General features: G+C 36.7%; 1 protein-coding gene across 1 annotated transcript; it reads left to right on the top strand.

Moving 5' to 3' along the window:
• Positions 1-5,749: 5,749 nt before the first annotated feature.
• LOC143018236 (uncharacterized) lies at positions 5,750-19,004 on the top strand. The gene is made up of 7 exons (XM_076173485.1): positions 5,750-5,847; positions 7,165-7,362; positions 7,466-7,578; positions 8,207-8,331; positions 12,947-13,145; positions 17,819-18,032; positions 18,697-19,004. The coding sequence occupies exons 2-7, from the start codon at positions 7,187-7,189 to the stop codon at positions 18,899-18,901; spliced, it is 1,032 nt and encodes a 343-aa protein (XP_076029600.1). The 5' UTR covers positions 5,750-5,847; positions 7,165-7,186; the 3' UTR covers positions 18,902-19,004.
• The last annotated feature ends 726 nt before the right edge of the window (positions 19,005-19,730 follow it).

Genomic DNA, 19,730 nt, shown 5'->3' with positions numbered 1-19,730 from the left:
TTATCTCACTAATTCAATTAGTCGCAAGAAAAAAAAATTGCACACCAAGGTTTTCATAATACAAAATTAAAATTGTCTGATTTTTTTTTAACTATTCAAGAACGACTAACTACATGCATCAAGTACTCTAAATAGTGTACTGACACTGTGAGAAATGTAATGTGGTTAAAAAATACTCATAACACTGATCGGGTATTTCAATGTTTATTAAATGCGAAGTTTTATTATTCTCTTCATCAAATGGTCAAACATTTGTCATTGCACAGAGCGAATGGAGTCAAACTGCACAACGGGTTTCCACGAGCTTCACCACCGTCGACAGTTGAGAGTTCGTTGGGGTAAAAATGATTTCAGTCACAATCTTATTTTTCAAATCTTCAAATATCAGCAAAGATGAATAATGAACTAAAAGATTGTAAACCTATATGAATGTTAGACATACTGTTGATTTTTTTTAGTGAAGTCTGGGTTTCTGTAAGCGGAGTCCTATTCTAGTTGTTCAAATGGAGGTAAATGAAGTATAAAACTATCATTCCAGCCATTGCCAGATAATTTAATTCAGCTTAGTGGAGTGACTACAGTAGAGAGGTAATTTTTGGCACGCGTTTTCATAAAAATACTGTATCACATTTTTTTTCTTGCAATAGACCAGCGTTTCTCAACCAGGGTTCCCCGGAACCCTAAGGTTCCGCAAAAGCTCGATAAAGGTTTCGCGAGAACAAGTAAGATAAGCTAATGCACTTTTGATTTCTTATCTAATTTCATGCACGTAATATGATTAAACACGCACGACATACTCATGGTTATTTTAATAACGTAATATAGACATCATCCTATCTTACCTATTATTACGATGAAAATAAAATGAGAAAGATCTGGTATATGTTTTTTTTTTTTCTGCGCAGGGGTTCATTGACATGCAATTTATTTTAAAGGTTACGCAAGGGTAAAAAGGTTGAGAAACGCTGCTATAGAAACTAAACGGGAGTCTAAAATGAATTGACACTTGAAAGGTTATCACAGACATCTCACTGCCGCTTTCAAATTGCCTGTAGACCCCGTGACACTATCTTATTCCAACACCAGGCGATTTCAATCAGCTAAGGGGAAATTCCAAATACAAAGTGGTACAGGAAATGTTTAACTTCTAATTTTCTATACATAATGTAATTATTTTCCTAGGAAGATCTAGACTCTCTTTGTGCAGTTTGTACCTCTCCACTGCCGTTTGCTCGACTCGTTTCCTACCTAGTGCGCCATAAAGATTCCATCACATGATGGATGCTTTTCGAAAATGTCGACAAAATTCATGTACTGGCGTTTCTTGAAAATAGGGTGGGGTTGCATATTGGGTGTACAGCTAATGTGATGAAACAAAAAAAAAATTCTGCTTAAGGTTTATCTCATATATATATAATATATGTATATATATATATATTTATATACATATATTTATATATATATATATATATATTATATGTATATATATATTATATGTATATATATATATGTATGTGTATATATATATATTATATATATATATATATATATATTATATGTATATATTCATACATATATGTATATATATATATATATATATATATATTATATGTATATATATATATGTATATATATATATATATATATTATATGTATATATATATATTATATGTATATATATATTATATGTATATATATATATATATATATATATATATATACAGGGTGCGGCAACATAACTTCCTTTTTCCAAAAGGCAATAAACCAAGATGTATAAATCAGAAAGGTTTTAATTTTGTTTCATAATTATAGTACATATTTAAAGTTTTGTTTCACACAGTTTTGAAAATCATATCAGGTAGGTGACGTCCCCCATTGTCCATACACTGCATATACCGATTTCGGGTGTTTGCCATGACCCTCACCAGCGTATCAGCGGGTATATTGGCAATTTCTTCTCGGATGTTGGCCTTCAAGTCTGGTAGGCTTCTCGGGCGGTTGACATAAACACGGGATTTCAAATATCCCCACAAATAAAAATCACAAGGGGACAAATCGGGGGAACGGGCTGGCCACTCCAAATCGCCCCTTATTGAAATGAGGCGCTCCGGAAAATGTTCCCTCAAAACAGCCATCGATGCCCTTGAAGTGTGAGCCGTTGCTCCGTCCTGTTGAAACCAAATATCCCCTAGGTCCAATTCTTCAATTCGTGGGAAAAAAAGAAATCCTCCAACATGTTTACATACCGGTCTAAATTCACTGTCACTGTGACCTCATTTTCTTCAAAAAACCAAGGACCAACAATTCCAGTGGAGGAAATTGCACACCACACTGTGACTTTAGGTGAATGCAAAGGCCTTTCATGCAATTCATGGGGATTGGTGTCAGCCCAGTAGTGCATGTTTTGTTTGTTGACGCATCCAGTCAAATGAAAATGTGCTTCATCACTAAAGTAAACAATTGCGTCTTCAGGAACGTTTTCGAGAAGTGCCTCACATGCGTTCCTTCGTGAAGTGAAATCACGTACGGAGAGTTCCTGCACAATCGCCATCTTGTAAGGATGGTAATGAAGGTCATCGTGAAGTATTCGCCTCACTGAACGATCAGAAAGTCCAAGGGCAGAGGCATGTTTGCGCGCAGAACGCCGTGGGGATTGCAAGACTGAAGCTCTCACTGCCTCAATGTTCTCAGGTGATCTGATGGGCCGAGGAACTCCAGTTCTTCGTCGTGTAGTACTCCCAGTTTGCCTGAACGTAGTGACCCATGTAACAATTGATTTCCGGTCCGGAACAGGTCCTCTCGGGGCTATATTGAAACGATTTCGAAAGGCGCGCTGGGTTGCAATAACAGACTGACGATTCGAAAAGTAAGCTTCGACGGCAACCGCACGCTCCTCACTACTCCGACGCATGAAAGCGACTGACTGTATTTCCAAGAAAATTTTCAGAACGGCCCTGTCAAATGAAACCACGCCCACCCCGCTACTACTTTTACAGCCAGATTACCACGCATTATAAAAAAGGAAGTTATGTTGCCCCACCCTGTATATGTATATATATATATATATATATATATATATATATATATATGTGTGTGTGTGTGTGTGTGTGTGTGTATTTACCTAGTTGTATTTACCTAGTTGTATTTTACGGGAAGGGGAGCTATGCTCGTGTGGTCCCGTCTTCATATCTCATTTTATCTAAACTATTTTTAAATTCATGTATTGTTTTTGCACACACCACTTTTCTCATCTAACTTGTTCCAACTGTTTATTACTCTGTGAGGAAAGCTGTTCTTTTTCAAGTCTCTTCTATAGCTGTCTTTTTTTATTTTCTTTCCATGTCCTCTTGTATTTCTGTTATCCCATTTTATCAGATTCTATCAGTATGTGTGTGTGTGTGTGTGTGTGTGTGTGTGTGTGTGTGTGTGTGTGTGTGTGTGTATGTATGTATTCATGTATTTACACAATATTTATTTACAGAAATTAAATAATGTCCGTCGTGATACCAGCGTAAGCCAGTGCTTGGCGGTAATCTGCCAACATATTACTCCACCAATTGGCGATGACGATAATGTCGAAGTCAACTCTAAAAAATGCCAAACTATCGTGTCAGGCGTTTTCTGTTATCTCTTTTTTTTTTTTTTTTTTTTAATTATATGATTTTCCACCCAAATCGATTCATAATAAAGGCCGTAGGCACCTCCGGAGGCCAGGCATGGCGTAGTTTGGAGGTGCGAACCCGGTGCGTGTAAAATGAGACATGAACATATAAGAAAGAAAAGGAAAGATTTTTATTCAGGGATGATCTGTCGCCGATAAGTCTTGTCAACATCATGAGAGGAAACTCGGCAGTGAGCTTTTGAGTTTATTTATCAAACTTATCGGACAGAAGTTTTTCCACAGGGAGATTAGATAGAATAAACATACAAGCGGTCCCGAACACAATCTTGGAGGATTTTGTCCCATTAAGGGGTGATCCCTCTCATCGTCTCCAGTCTCGTGTCCATTGTCGCATCTTCACCTCTTTCCTAGGTCAAATATCAACCCAGCTTGGCCGTCTGTCGCTGTTGACCTCTCGGCGCGTGAATTATTTTACACACTCGTAATTAGTTGATTACTTTGCTAATCACCAAATTATCTTAATTTGTTGCTTTTTAAGAGTTGGTGGAAAGAATGTGTGTGTGTGCGAGAAACTACAATTCACTTGTAATTTGTATGCGTAGCGACTGTCCCCGGTGTTGAGCGTGGCCCAGTCTTATAAATTTCAAACAGAAGCTCAACATCATATAGTATCAGTAGCTACATGTATAGTCTGCACTACAATCTATATAATGCAAAATTTTCAACTTTTAGACTACTTACAACATTACAACCCTGTAAGTTCCCAAATCTCTCAACATATGAACCAATCCAACGCTACAATTTATATCATGCAAAATTTTCAAATTTTAGAATACTTACAACATTACAACCCTGTAAATTCCCAAATCTTTCAACATATGAACCAATCCAACGCTACAATCTATATAATGCAAAATTTTCAACTTTTAGACTACTTACAACATTACAACCCTGTAAGTTCCCAAATCTCTCAACATATGAACCAATCCAACGCATCACATATTGTTAAAATCCGGGTGATGTCCACAATTGTTGTTGTCGTTTCCTAGAGCAGTTGTTCTTGACCTTTTTCTGTGTCCTTAGTACCCCTTGATATCTCAGGACATTTTCTCGTACCCCCATCCAATACAAATACAATGCAAACATAAGAAACTTCACCAACTTGGAAGTTTATCTAACTCCCGAAGAACTAAGTCGACTACTAACTGCCACCCGAACTCTGTTTTACGGAGAATTAAGCCCAACTAATAGATAGTGGTTAAGCTGGTACGAATCCTCGATGGACTTTCGTCGTTGTAATACCTGAATAGAAACTTGAACACGCGTACGGTTGGATGATATGACTCATCCGCATCAGGGAGAGTATGGGATGTAGATTCGGACCACAGTGTAACAGTGACATCAGATAAAATGACCATTGTTTGGCCAAGGACAACATCATTCCTCTTACCTGGTTCTTCACACTCATATACATATACCGGCATATATTTATACAAGTAGCCACTAGGAAAATGAAAATTTGGTAACCGAACGTTTTCGTTTATTTAAAACCTTTTCAAAGGTACCTTTGAAAATGTCTTAAATAGACGAAAACGTTCGGTTACCAAGTTTTCATTTTCCTAGTGGTTACTTGCATGTTTTGTGAATCACGTGTTGTTTGTGATTTCTTTGCACACACACACACACATATATATATATATATATAATATATATACATATATATATATTTACTTTATATATATATATATATATATATATATATATATATATATGTGTGTGTGTGTGTGTGTGTGTGTGTGTGTGTGTGTGTGTATTAATCTTCCATCTCTTTTTCTTCTTTGTTTCTTTATCAGAATTTTGTTGAATCATCCAACCTGTCTAGACGAAGAATCAGTTTCAATTTCCCATATTTTCAGTAGAATATAAGTTGGATAAATTGTTTTAAGTAAATCATAAGAACTATCTCTTACCAGGTTTTTTCTACGACACATAACAACACATATCGGAAACAAAAACGAATCGAATCCGTTAACGATATTGCCATGTAAAGGAATTAAGTAACCCAATCACAACAGAGCAACCTGAAGTGCCATAGATAAGACGTTATCCTTATCGTTACGTTGTCGTTAAAATGCAACCATAAGTAAGAAAGTTCGGGAGAATTTACATTTCTAGTCAAACTTGCGTAGTGGAGCGTCATCGAATTCTCCTGGTTTATCCCACAGGTATGGAAAAGAAGAGGAAACAATTAGACAGTGGAAGATTTTGTATAGGAAATCATATAAGCTCCTACTGCAGAATTATATATATATATATATATATATATATATATATATATATATATATATATATATATATGTGTGTGTGTGTGTGTGTGTGTGTGTGTGTGTGTGTGTGTGTGTGTTTACCTAGTTGTATTTTACGGGAAGGGGAGCTATGCTCGTGGTGTAATGTGTTTGTGTGTGTTTCTACGATGATGCACAATTTTAAGAGTTCAATCTCGCAGTTAATTTAGATGCGTATATCAAATTGTTGAAATCTTGTGATACCATAAGCACCGTATATCCGGAGATAGGATGTCCATTTTAATCGAATTTCTTTGTTATCTCACTCGAACGAAATCCGGAAGTGAAGTACTGAATTTGGTCAAGTTTGTATCTTTGATAACATCATTGTGTCAAAACGACTGGACTAATTGGAATTACTAGGTCAGAAAAACTATGAAATCATCTCTGTATGACCCCGTCATCTTCTATCCTTTTTATATATTTATCTATGTTTCTAATTAGGTCAAAGTCAAGGTGAAGGTCAACTAGAATATTAGATAATTTTTTCATCTAATTTGCTAAAAAAAAAAAAAATCAAACCAAGACCGTAACACTCTTTATCCTACATTCAATTTGTAAATACACTCTTCATCACAATTGCACAAAATGAATAATGTTGAAGATCAAGTGTCAAAAGATTTGGGTCTCAAGATAATCACTGCCGAATGAGATTTACTGCACCTGAACCATTGCTTTGTATTAAAAAAAAATTAAATTGTGCTTATGCAATTGTTTTTCCATTGGAATCATCTGCATTTATTTGTTTACATGTGCATGTTTGGTTTTCATCAAATTGTCTTGAACAGTTGTATAATTCGTATAGTCTACTGGACGATTATACTGCTCTCGAAACAATATGGGTCAAGTAACGTGGCTTTCATCAATACAGTAAATATAATCTGAAAATCATAAAGCTGCTTTCTTAATCCTAATTTTAAACATAAGAATCTTCTCCACATCTCTCTTAACCCACACAGAAAACAAAGCAAACTTGTAGGACCAGGTTCTTAATCCCAATAGTAAACATAAACAAAATGTCCTCCGATTAACGGACAATACCCCAACAGACAAAACCCCAATCGGTAGGTTAGGTTAGGTTATGCCCCCTCCCCCAAATTTTCCTATTGGGGTTTTATCTGGTATGCAGATTGGGATTCTGTCCGTTAGAGTTTTGTCGTGTGTTCATGTCATCCACGTCTCTCTTCACCCACACAGCTGAAAAGGAAACTTTCCCGCCATGAACGAAGAGACCTTCCTGCCAGTGATTGACCTGAGGCTCTCCAATGGCCCAGAAAGAGCAGACCTCGCCAAGAAGCTGCAGAAGGCCCTCACCACATCCGGGTTCTTCTACCTGGAGGGCGTCGACGGATACGACGCTGAGGAACTGCACGAAATGACAGACTGGTTCTTCAAGTAAGACACTACGCACTAATTTTATCACCCGTCTTGATACTTCTTATGGTAAATTATTATTCCCGTGTTATGAATGTAAATTGTTGTGTCCCTTTTGTTTCAGGTTACCTGAGGACATCAAAATGTCGGTGACTAAGCGACATTTTAACCCAAAGGCTAAGAACCTATACCGAGGCTACTTTCCTGTCCAAGAGGGCGAAATCTCCCACAAAGAAGGTTGGTAGTTCTACAAATAATAGAAAACCAAGATTTACTAAGGGGTGACATCAAGATAAAAACAACAACTAATACACCTGCCCAGAGTAAAACACAATCACAAGTCGTTGACCAGAATAAAATGTATCATGTCGAAAAGTGTTGATCCATTCATGAATGACGTCATCGGCTAGGTGATTTTATTCAGCCGAAGAATATTATCTCCTAAAAGGTATATGTTCATGGGCCCCGTTTGATGAATCAGTTGATCACATCCAGAAAGAGATTACATTATCTAATTACTAATATGAAAAAATATATATGTATATAAAGCTACCTTCCTTATATGGGGAAGAAGCCTTTAATACACACATCCACACGTACACACACACATACATATATATATATATATATATATATATATATATATATATATATATATATATATATATATATATATATATATATATATATATATATATATATATATATATATAATACATGAATAACAGACAAACAAGTAAATGTATATAAATGAAATAAGATAAATGCATGAATAGATAAATAGACAAATAAATTAAATAAATAAACAAACACCTAACAAACTGATTAGCTGTTGTGACAAGGACAACTTCGACCTGTTCCTCAGGGTTTGAGATCGGCTCGGGCACACGGAACCTGAAGGACATCCCGACTCATGAGGCCGAGCTGCTCTTCGAGGGGAACCCGTGGCCGAAGGTTCCGGGTCAAGAGGAGAAAGCCACGGAGTTCAGGGTGAGTGCCAGTGGGATGGGGATGGGGGCCAACGCTGCCTCAAAGGCTCTTAACCTTTTTCAGTGCCCTTAGTACCCCTTGATATTTCAGGAAAAAATTCCTCGTACCCCACCATCCATTACAAATACAGTGCAAACATTTAAAAAGGATTAGTGATACAAACCTTGCTTTGCTTTCTCATTGTAAATATACAGTACCATTGCACTGGCTATCATGTCTCGTACCCCCATCCCCAGGGTTCAAGGTTTCGTAACCCTTGGGGGTACCTGAGGTACCCCAGGTTAAGAACCATCTAAGCTGTGCGCATGCGCGCGCGCATATGTGTTTTACAACTAGCGCATATTAGGAAAAAAATGTGCGCATTTAAGGTTTTCAAATATTATTAAGATTCATTTTTTTTTTTCAAAATGCCTTACCCATCTAATTTTGATCATTTTTTCAAAATATTAGCTATCGTACTTGTAAGAGAGACCGGTCTATAGTTAGTAGGGTCTTCCTTGTTTCCCCCTTTATATATTGGTACTATATTTGCTCTTTTCCAATCTTCTGGAACGTTTCCTTCTTTCAATGAACTGCTTATTAGATTATGTATTTGTCCATTTCCTGCATTCTCTCAAGATCCGGTTTGCCATTTCATCTGGTTCATACGATTTTCTGACATCGAGATTACTCAAGTGATTCATTATTTCTTTCCTTGTTACTTTTATCTCTTTCATAGGGGGGACTTTCTCCTCCCACTCGACATCTCTAAATTGTATGTTCTCCCTCGTAAACACCGATTTAAAATGCTTGTTCATAATTTCTGCCATTTCTATTTCCTCTGTGTATTCAACTCCTTGTCGTAGTTTCACTAATTCTTGTTTGTTTTTCAGTTTGCTGTTTACAAATCTATAAAATAGTTTTGGTTGATCTTTACATTTTTCTATGACATCTTTTTCGTATTTTCTCTTTTCTTCTCTGCACACTTGTACATATTGATTTCTATAACTAGTATATATTTTCCATTTTTGAGGTGTTTGTCTTTTTCCATTTTATCCAAGCTTTATCCCTTTTGTCTTTTAACTCCCTCCATCTTTTGTTGTACCAACACTTTACATATCCTTTTTCTTGTTTTTGTCTTGAAACATACTTTTCCACTCCTTTGTAATTTTTTGTCAAAATATTCTATTTCTCTTCTACTGTTGTTTCCTCCTTGTGTATCTTTTCCCAATCTTTTTTTTTTTTTTAAGAATTCTCTTATTTTATCAAGATTTGTTTGTCCATACATTAATCTTCCCTTTCTATATTGTTAGTTTTTTTTGTGTATTTTTTCTCGTTTAGTTCCAGTTCAACCAATATGTGGTCACTTTTACTTATTGGTGTCTTATATTCAATCTTGTCCACTATTTCAGGTTCTGATGTGATTATTAGGTCCAGTCTCGATGGTTCTTCCTCATTTCTATACCTAGTATTCTCTTGTATCCATTGCGTCATTGTATGTTCTATAATCATATCAAGTAGTACATTTCCCCCATAGGTCGTCTCCACCCTTCACTGTCACCTCTTCCCAGCAGATTTCTTTACAATTAAATTCACCCATTATAACAATTCTCCCTCCATCTTCCAATATCTTATTTAGTGTTATCCTTGTGTCTTCTAACATATTTTTGTGTTCTCTCTCTTCCCACGAAGACATTTTAGGAGGCACATCATTTACCACGAATTTCCTGCTCTTCCTATCCCTGTCCTCCATTTCCATCATAATCGTCTCTATTCTTTCCATATGTGACATTCCTCACATTTATATCCTTCTTAGTCAGGAAAATAACTCCACACCCTTGTTTTACCTCTCTGTTTCTAATCCAATGATTATATAATCATAATCATCTCTACTCTATTCTTTCCATATGTGACATTCCTCACATTAATATCCTTCTTAGTCAGGAACATAACTCCACCCCCTTGTTTTACCTCTCTGTTTCTAATCCAATAATTATATGCACCATGTCCTACACTGTTGGGTGGTAGTGCACCTTTCAATTTTGTCTCTACAATTCCCATTATGTCCGATTCTTTTTCCTTCAGGTAATCATTCAGTTCATTCAAGCCTGTTATTAAGCCATCTATATTTGTCTAAGACACTTTTAATTTTCTGCTACTTCCATCGTGTTTTCTGTTTCACTTCCGTTTTTCTCTGCTATGAACCATTTCCTCACTTTCATTTCCACTACTCTCCAATAGAATTTCTCTTTGTCTGACTCTGTTCTGTTCTCGTTTTTTCCTTAGCTTCTAGTCGCTTTGTTTTCTCTTCCTCTCTTTCCTCTTTATTTATCTCTCTTTTTATCCATACCTGTTTATGTAGATAACTTTTTGCTAGTTTCCCTGTTTTTGCTAAGATATTCTCTGCTGTTGTTTGTGATCTGAATTTACCCTCAATTGGTCTGGTCTTATCTGTATTGTATTTCCCTAGTCTTTATATTTCTTCAATTTTTTTCCTGTTTCTTGTTCATCCTCTTGAACTACTTTTAATATCTTGTTTACTTTTTCCTTCTCTTTTACTCTTGTAGTCCTATTTGGATTATGCTTCTCTTCCATCCCTGATATAATTATACATTTCTTTTTGTCCGCTAAGTCTCTTACTATATTCTTCTTCTCTCTCATCACCTTAATAACTGTGTCTTTAGTTTGTTCTTTAATCTGTTTTACTATACCTCTAAATTGAATTTTGTTATTCTCTTGGACTTTTCTCCAACCCTGTACCTCTTTTGCTATGGACTCTTTATTCTCTTTATCATTCTTCTTTAATTCCTCATTCTCATCCTTTACTTCGTTTAACTGTCTTTTTAATGCTATTTCTTTAGGTTTTGGTTCTCCTTCTTTAGTTCTTCCAAATTATCAACTCTTTGTGTAATCCGTGTAAGTTGACTGAACCTAACCTCCCACTGTTCATGTTCTCTAGTTTTTCCTCTAGACTTGCTAATCGGGGGAGGTTGTCATATCCCCCTTCATTAAATCTATGGAAATAATCATCTTCATCTTCCATTGCACTGCTCTTATCTATATTTGTAAATTCTATATTTTTACTAAGCTCTTCAACTTCACCTCTATCGTCTGCGCACCTCTTGTTGACATTCCTTCTGACTTCCGGGGCCCGTTCATCCCCTTCCTCATTTCCTTCCATTTTCCTCAGTAATCCCTCCCTTTCTCCTTTTTCTTCACCTTCCTACTACACCACGAGCTTTCCCCTTCCCTACTAATACAACAAAGGTACTCCCTCGTCGTTGAAATCCACGAAATTTGAAGTTTTCCTGGAGTTCCAAACTTCGCTGTCACTTCGACTGTCGTGTGTGTGTGTGTGTGTGTGTGTGTGTGTGTGTGTGTGTGTGTGTGTGTGTGTGTGTGTGTGTGTGTGTGTGTGTGTGTGTGTGTGTGTGTGTGTGTGTGTGTGTGTGTGTGTGTGTGCGTGCTCATAAGTCGGAGACTGGTTGGTTTTAACACTGAACCAGCAATGTGCTGTCAAGGAGACGATAAGCATGATTGTCAGATAGCAACCTCAGGGACGTGACCAAAACATCTGATAAACAACACGTGCCATTGGGGGGGGGGTATGTACACAGCGAACCATGTGGTCACAGACTTGTAACCAGGACCCTCACATGGGGGGTGGAGGCATGTGCCCTGGGGCGGCACATTTAGGGGGGCGGCAATTCTGGTCTGGAGATGTCGCCCACAAGGGTGATAAAATACATACATACATATAACAAAGGTTTTTTTTCCCTTACACGGGAGGTAGCCATAAGAAAAAGGCATAGAAACCACTCCCTCCCATTCCATCCCTTACATACTCCACTCCCTTCCACCCTCTTCCCTCCCTCTCATCTTGGCACCTCCTGGATGAGGGGTCATCCCTGCATCCTGTCCACTGCCCTGGGTCAGACGCAGTGTCGTAAGACACAGCACATCCACAGCAAGGTCGCTTCATTAATTCGGTGACCCCCCCCCTCTCCGTCCCTCTTGCAGAAAAGGAGAAGACGGGGAGAAATCCCTTCGGGCTGCGTCAATTTATTTCCTACACATACTCCCTCACCCCCCATCCCCTCACCCCTTCATGCATAACAGTATCATCCATACACAGCCTTTCTCCTTTCACCCCTATCTTCTGTCCTTTCCCGTCCTTCCCCAACAGACATTTCTCTCTTTCGCAATGCCCTTTTCACCCCATCTATCCATCTCATCCTAGGACGCCCCCTCATGTTCGCTCCTTCCACACACCTTTTACAAAATAATCATAATAAAAAAGGTAAAAGGAGCCCTGAATATTTTACCGTAATATACGAATTTTGCATTAGAATAAAAAGAAAATGAAATATTTTTCCCTTATCCTTGTTGCAACAGGGACATTGAATACAATTTTTAAACTCCGTTTAATTATTTCGCATGCCAATAGCTAAAACAGACTCTGAGGAATGGTGGAAATGGGAAGTGGTGATGGGGGAGAGGGGACGTCACTAGGAACTTTGCCTCGGGGTGGCACTTAGGCTTGTAACTCACAGGTCAACGACAAGTAGGCAGATACTTCAGTGATCCCCGGCAGACAACGCACAGATCAACCGTCAGGTTCCTCCATCTTCCGCAGCTCTTCGTGGAACGCTACTACGACCTCCTGACGCAGGCTGGGCTCCAGGTTCTCCGGCTAGTGGCTGAGGCCTGGGGAGTGCCCTCGGAGTTCTTCACTCCCCTGTTCCAGCCTAGTCCCCTCTCCACCTTCCGCCTCCTCCACTACCCACCCCGAGACCCGAAGCTCCTCCCGAACTCGGCACGCGATGGAGAGCTCAGTAAGTATCGGTCAACGGTTCAAGGTCACGAGAGCTAAAGGCTCTTTGAAATCGTGTGACAGCGATATGACGTAAGATAACCCTCGAGTGCGAGTCATCACGGTATTCGATCACGTGGAAGGAAATAGTCTAGAATTGCTTTGCCATGTAGCGAGCGCTGAAGCTGTTGGTTGTTTTAAGAGTAGATTAGTTGGTAATGGACACGGAACTACCGACTGAAGGTCATATGGTCTTTTGCCGTCTCCTTCATTTTTATGTAATTATGTTCTTGTGTTTCTGAATATGAGCTCATAGCTTATACTTGTACATGGCCCGATGTATGGGAATTGCTTTGTGTGTGCGCGTGCGCGTGCGCGTGTGTGTGTATTTACCTAGTTGTATTTTACGGGAAGGGAAGCTATGCTCGTGGTGTGCCGTCTTCATATCTCGTTTTATCTAGACTGTTCTTAAATTCCTGCATCGTTTTTGCACACACCACATTTTCATCTAACTTGTTCCAAACATCTATTACCCTGTGGGGAAAACTGTTCTTTTTCAGGTCTCTTCTATAACTGTCTTGATTTTCTTTTCGTGTCCTCTCGTATCTCTACTATCCCATTTTATTAGATCCTCTCTATCAGTAGTTTCTATGCCTTTCATGATTCTATAAATAGCTATCCAGTCTCCTCTCTCTCTTCTTTGCTCTAATGTCTGTAGCTCAAGCTTAGCTAGTCTCTCCTCATATGATAGTTCTGAGAGTGTTGGTGCCAATTTCGTAATTGCTCTTTGTATTCTTTCAAGTTTTGTTATACACTTTTTTGTACTTGGTAACCACGTCGTCGCTGCATACCCCAATCTTGGTCTTATCAAACTGATTAGTATTTTCTTCACCATTTCTTCGTCCAAGTCTGTAAATGCCACTTTGATTGTTCTTATTAAATTATAAGTTTCTCCAAAAATTTTGTTTATATGTTTCTCAGGGGACATATTATTCATAATTATGACTTCCCGGTCTTTCTCATTTTCTATATATATATATATATATATATATATATATATATATATATATATATATATATATACATATATATATATATCTATATATATATATATTTATATATATATATATAATATATATATATATATATATACATATATATATATATATATTTGCTTTTTCCAAATTCCATTATACCACACTTCTTGATATTGAATTCCATCTCCCACTTCCTACTCCATTCCCATACTTTGTCGATATTACTCTGCAGCGACTCACAATCTTCTAGTGTTCACTTTTTTCAACAATTTTGCATCGCCCGCAAAGAAGCTCATATAACTTTCAATTCCTTTATCCATATCATTAATATATATAGCAAACATTATTGGGGCCAGAACTGTTTCTTGTGGAACTCCACTAATCACTTCATCCCAATTGGAATGTTTGTCTCTTATCACCACTCTCATTTTTCTTTCATGCAAGAAGTCTTCCATCCACTTTAGCAGTTTGCCCTGTATTTTCTAATTTATTTAGCTATTTCTTATGTGGCACCTTATCAAAAGCATTTTTAGGTCTAGAAATGCACAATCAGCCCATCCATTTCTTTCTTGTATTACATCTACTAGCCTTGAATAGAAACACATTAAGTTTGTGACACATGATTGTCCTTGTCTAAATCCAAATTGCCTTGGATTTAGTACGTTTTTTTTTTTTTCCAAATGCCTTACCCATCTAATTTTGATCATCCTTTCACAAATTTTAGCTATCGTACTTGTAAGAGAGACCGGTCTATAGTTAGTAGGGTCTTCCTTGTTTCCCCCTTTATATATTGGTACTATATTTGCTCTATTTACAATCTTCTGGAACTTTTTCTTCTTCCAATGAACTGCTTATTAGACTATGTATTTTGTCTGTTAGTTCATTCCTGGATTCTCTCAAGATCCAGATTGCCATTTCATCTGGTCCATGCGATTTTCTGACATCGAGATTACTCAAGTGATTCATTATTTCTTTCCTTGTTACTTCTATCTCTTTCATAGGGGGGACTTTCTCCTCCCACTCGACATCTCTAAGTTGCATGTTCTCTCTCGTAAACACCGATTTAAAATGCTTGTTCATAATTTCTGCCATTTCTATTTCCTCTGTGTATTCAACTCCTTGTCGTAGTTTCACTAATTCTTGTTTGTTTTTCCGTTTGTTTACGAATCTATAGTTTTGGTTGATTTTTACATTTTTATGACATCTCTTTCGTGCTTTCTCTTTTCTTCTCTGCACACTTGTACATATTGATTTCTATAACTAGTATATATTTTCCATTTTTCAGGTGTTTGTCTTTTTTTCCATTTTATCCAAGCTTTATCCCTACATCTTTTGTTGTACCAACATTTTACATATTATTTTTCTTGTTTTTGTCTTGGAACATACTTTTCCACTCTATAAAATTTTGTCAAAATATTCCATTTCTCTTCTACTGTTGTTTCCTCATTGTGTATCCTTTCCCAGTCTGTTTTTTTTTTTTTTTAAGAATTCTTTTATTTTATCAAGATTTGTTTTTCCATACATCAATCTTCCCTTTCTATATTGTTTGTTTTCTCATATATTTTTCCTCATTTAGTTCCAGTTCAACCAATATGTGGTCATTTTTACTTATTGGTGTCTTATATTCAATCTTGTCCACTATTTCAGGTTCTGATGTGATTATTAGGTCCAGTCTCGATGGTTCTTCCTCATCTATATACCTAGTATTCTCTTGTATCCATTGCGTCATTGCATGTTCTATAAACATATCAAGTCGTCTCCACCCTTCACGGTCATTTCTTCCCAGCAGATTTCTTTACAATTAAAGTCACCCATTACAACAATTCTCCCTCCATCTTCCAATATCTTATTTAGTGTTATCCTTGTGTCTTCTAACATATTTTTGTGTTCTCTCTCTTCCCATGAAGCCGTTTTAGGAGGCACATAATTTACCACAATCTTCCTGCTTTTCCCATCCCTGTCCTCCACTTCCACCATAATCACCTCTACTCTATTCTTTCCATATGTAATGTTCCTCACATTTATACCCTTCTTAGTCAGGAACATAACTCCACTCTTGTTTTACCTCTGTTTCTAATCCAATAATTATGTGCACCACGTCCTACACTGTTGGGTGGTAGTGGACCTTTCAATTTTGTCTTTACAATTCCCATTATGTCAGCTTCTCTTTTCCTTCAGGTAATCATTCAGTTCATTCAAGCCTGTTATTAAACAATCTATATTTGTGTAGGACACTTTTAATTTTCTGCTACCTCCATCCTGTTTTCTGTTTCCCTTCCGTTTTTCTCTGCTATGAACCATTTCCTCACTTTCATATCCACTACTCTCCAATAGAATTTCTCTTTGTCTGACTCTGTTCTGTTCTCGTTTTTTCCTTAGCTACTAGTCGTTTTGTTTTCTCTCTCCTCTTCATTCATCTCTCTTTTTATCCATATAGATCACTTTTTGCCAGTTTCCCTCTTTCTAATAAGATATTATCTGCTGTCGTTTGTGACCTGAATTTACCCTTAATTGGTCTGGTCTTATCTGTATTGTATTTCCCTAGTCTATATATTTCTTCAATTTCTTTCCCTGTTTCTTGTTCATCCTCTTGAACTACTTTTAATATCTTGTTTACTTTTTCCTTCTCCTCCTTTACTCTTGTGGTCCTTTTGGATTATGCTTCTCTTCCATTCCTGATATAATTATATATTTCCTTTTATCCACTAAGTCTCTTACTATATTCTCCTTCTCTCTCATCACTTTAATAACCATGTCCCTAGTTTGTTCTTTCATCTGTTATTTTACTATATCTCTAAATTCAATTTTGTTGTTCTCTCGGACTTTTCTCCAACCCTGTACCTCTTTTCCTATGGACTCTATTCACTTTATCATTCTTCTTTAATTCCTCATTCTCATCCTTTACTTCTTTTAACTGTCTTTTTAATGCTTCTATATCTTTAGTTAGGTTTTGGTTCTCCTTCAGTTCTTCCAATTTATCAACTCTTTGTGTAATCCGTGTAAGTTGACTGAACCTAACCCCCACTATTCGTTAATTTTTGCTAGTTTTTTCCTCTAGACTTGCTAATCGGGGGAGGTTGTCATCTCCTCCCTCAATAAATCCATGAAAATAACTTTCTTCACCCTCCATTGCGCTGCTCTCTTCTATATTTCTAATTTTTACATTTTTACTAATCTCTTCGACTTTACCTCTGTCGTCTATGCATCTCTTGTTGTATTCCTTCTGACTTCCGGGGCCCATTCGTCCCCTTCCTCATTTCCTTCCATTTTCCTCAGTAATCCCTCCCCATCTCCTTTTTCTTCACCTTCCCACTACACCACAACCTTTCCCCTTCCCTACTAATACAACACATGTACTCCCTTGTCGTTGAGATCCACAAAAATTGTAGTTTTTTCTGGAGTCCAATCTCCGCTGTCACTTCAACTGTCATAAGTGTATGATTGTGTGTGTCTATGTATGTATACCTGTGCACATGTATTTGAGTGTTCCTATGTCAGTTTCTAAAAATAAACAAATAAATACTGTAAATACATTACATAAATACTGTAAATAAAATAAAATAAAACACTACTAGATCTAGTCAGAAAACCCCATTACCTAAATCAAAAAGACTACTAGGGGCACGTCTTACTTCATGGAACAATAATCCTTTTCCAGTGCTCCAGTGTGACGAACATCAAGACTCTGGTTTCTTGACGATGGTATCTACCTTCCACTACCCGGGACTCCAGATCTTGAAGGACGACAAGTGGGTCAGTGTTGCCCCCAGGCCAGGTGCCATGGTTGTCAACATTGGCATTCTTTTGGCTACCATCTCGGGACATAAACTCAAAGCAACTTACCATCGTGTCATCGACTTTGGAAGTGACAGGTAATTATGATCACTTATATGTACATGTATTGTATTTACTTAATTGTAGTATACAGGAAAGGAGCAAAGCTCGTTGAGTCCCATTCTCTCTTTGATTTCCAGTTATCAATATTTAGATTTGAAGTCATGTATTGTTTAAGTTGGGCTATATCACCTTCTAAACTATTCCACATATTCATGCATCTATATGGAAAACAATTGCTTCACATTCTTTAAATATGTGGTCTTTCTTAATCTACTCCCATGACCTCATAACTCCTCTCCCCATCTTTAATCAGGAGATTTCTTCTCTCAATGCAATCTATCCCCTTCAGTGACCTGAATACTGTAATCATATCACCACTAAAGACCAGAAGTCAGAGTGAATACATACATATTTCATCAGCACTATCATAACCAAAAAATATGATAATGAACAATTACAGGAAAAGGAAGCCTTCTTATGTTCCTACTATATTCACATATAATTATTTTGTACTAACGAAAATAGTATTCCAAGAAGAATCATAAAAATAACTTGTACAATTAGAATTTTTCATTCAGGAATCCCTGCTATGCCTTTATCAACTGGAGCGATAACACAGAAAACAACTATATGATATTACTACTACTATTCTTCACTAACTCTTTGTCTGATTAACAAAGTTTATTGTCACTGTTTCAGATATTCAGTGCCCTTCTTCTTCGAGCCTTCCTACGAGGCTGACATGAACATTCGGTTGCCTGACCTTGAAGCTGGGGTTCAATCCGAGGTCACCCAGAGGGAAAAGAAGGATGGAGATAGAATAGAGTACGGCCCGTGGCTCATGAAAAGACTTGCACAATTCTGCGAATACCGTGACCAGCTTCTCAGGAAGGGGCAAGCATAGATGTGATAGACTCCAAGCTCATGATAATGTAGATGAGGAGTCACCAAACTTTGGATGTATGGTTCATATATATATATATATATATATATATATATATATATATATATATATATATATATATATATATATATATATATATATATACAGTATATATATATATATTTGTATATATATATATGTATATGTGTATGTATATGTATATATATATATATATATATGTATATACATATATATATATATATACAGTATATATATATATATTCAATAATGTAAATATATATATATATATACTGTATATATATATGCAGTGATCCCTCATTTATCACAGTAGATTGGTTCCGAGACCGGCCGCGATAACTAAATTTCCATCACAGCCCGTCTTACAATGCATTTCGTCAACAAGATGGTATGCTTCGCATTTTCTTAACAAAAGAATATACAGGTACTGTATGCACATCGCATTCTATATGGTTCTTTTTTTTTGTCATGTGAGTTACGAGTTCAAATACCCCTGTATAATTTTTTTTTCTATTCTATGCTTGTTTTGTTGTTCCTAGACTAGGAAATAATATTTATTATTAATATTTTAATGGATTTAATGAAAATTTTTAGGTGTTCATATATCGCAAATTTTCTAGAATTTTCCAGAAACTCAGTGATATATTTTCCATATATATATTTTTAAAATCTCCGAAGTCGTGAATACGCGACAGTTGAACCACGAAGTAGCGAGGGATCACTGTATGTATATATATATATATATACTGTATATATGTATATATATATATATATATTATATATATATATAATACATACATACACATGCACA

This window comes from Oratosquilla oratoria, chromosome 34, assembly GCF_046742065.1.
Source record: "Oratosquilla oratoria isolate Oo_2021 chromosome 34, ASM4674206v1, whole genome shotgun sequence".
NCBI classification, from domain to species: Eukaryota; Metazoa; Arthropoda; class Malacostraca; order Stomatopoda; family Squillidae; genus Oratosquilla; species Oratosquilla oratoria.
This window is presented reverse-complemented; position numbering and strand designations above follow the sequence as displayed.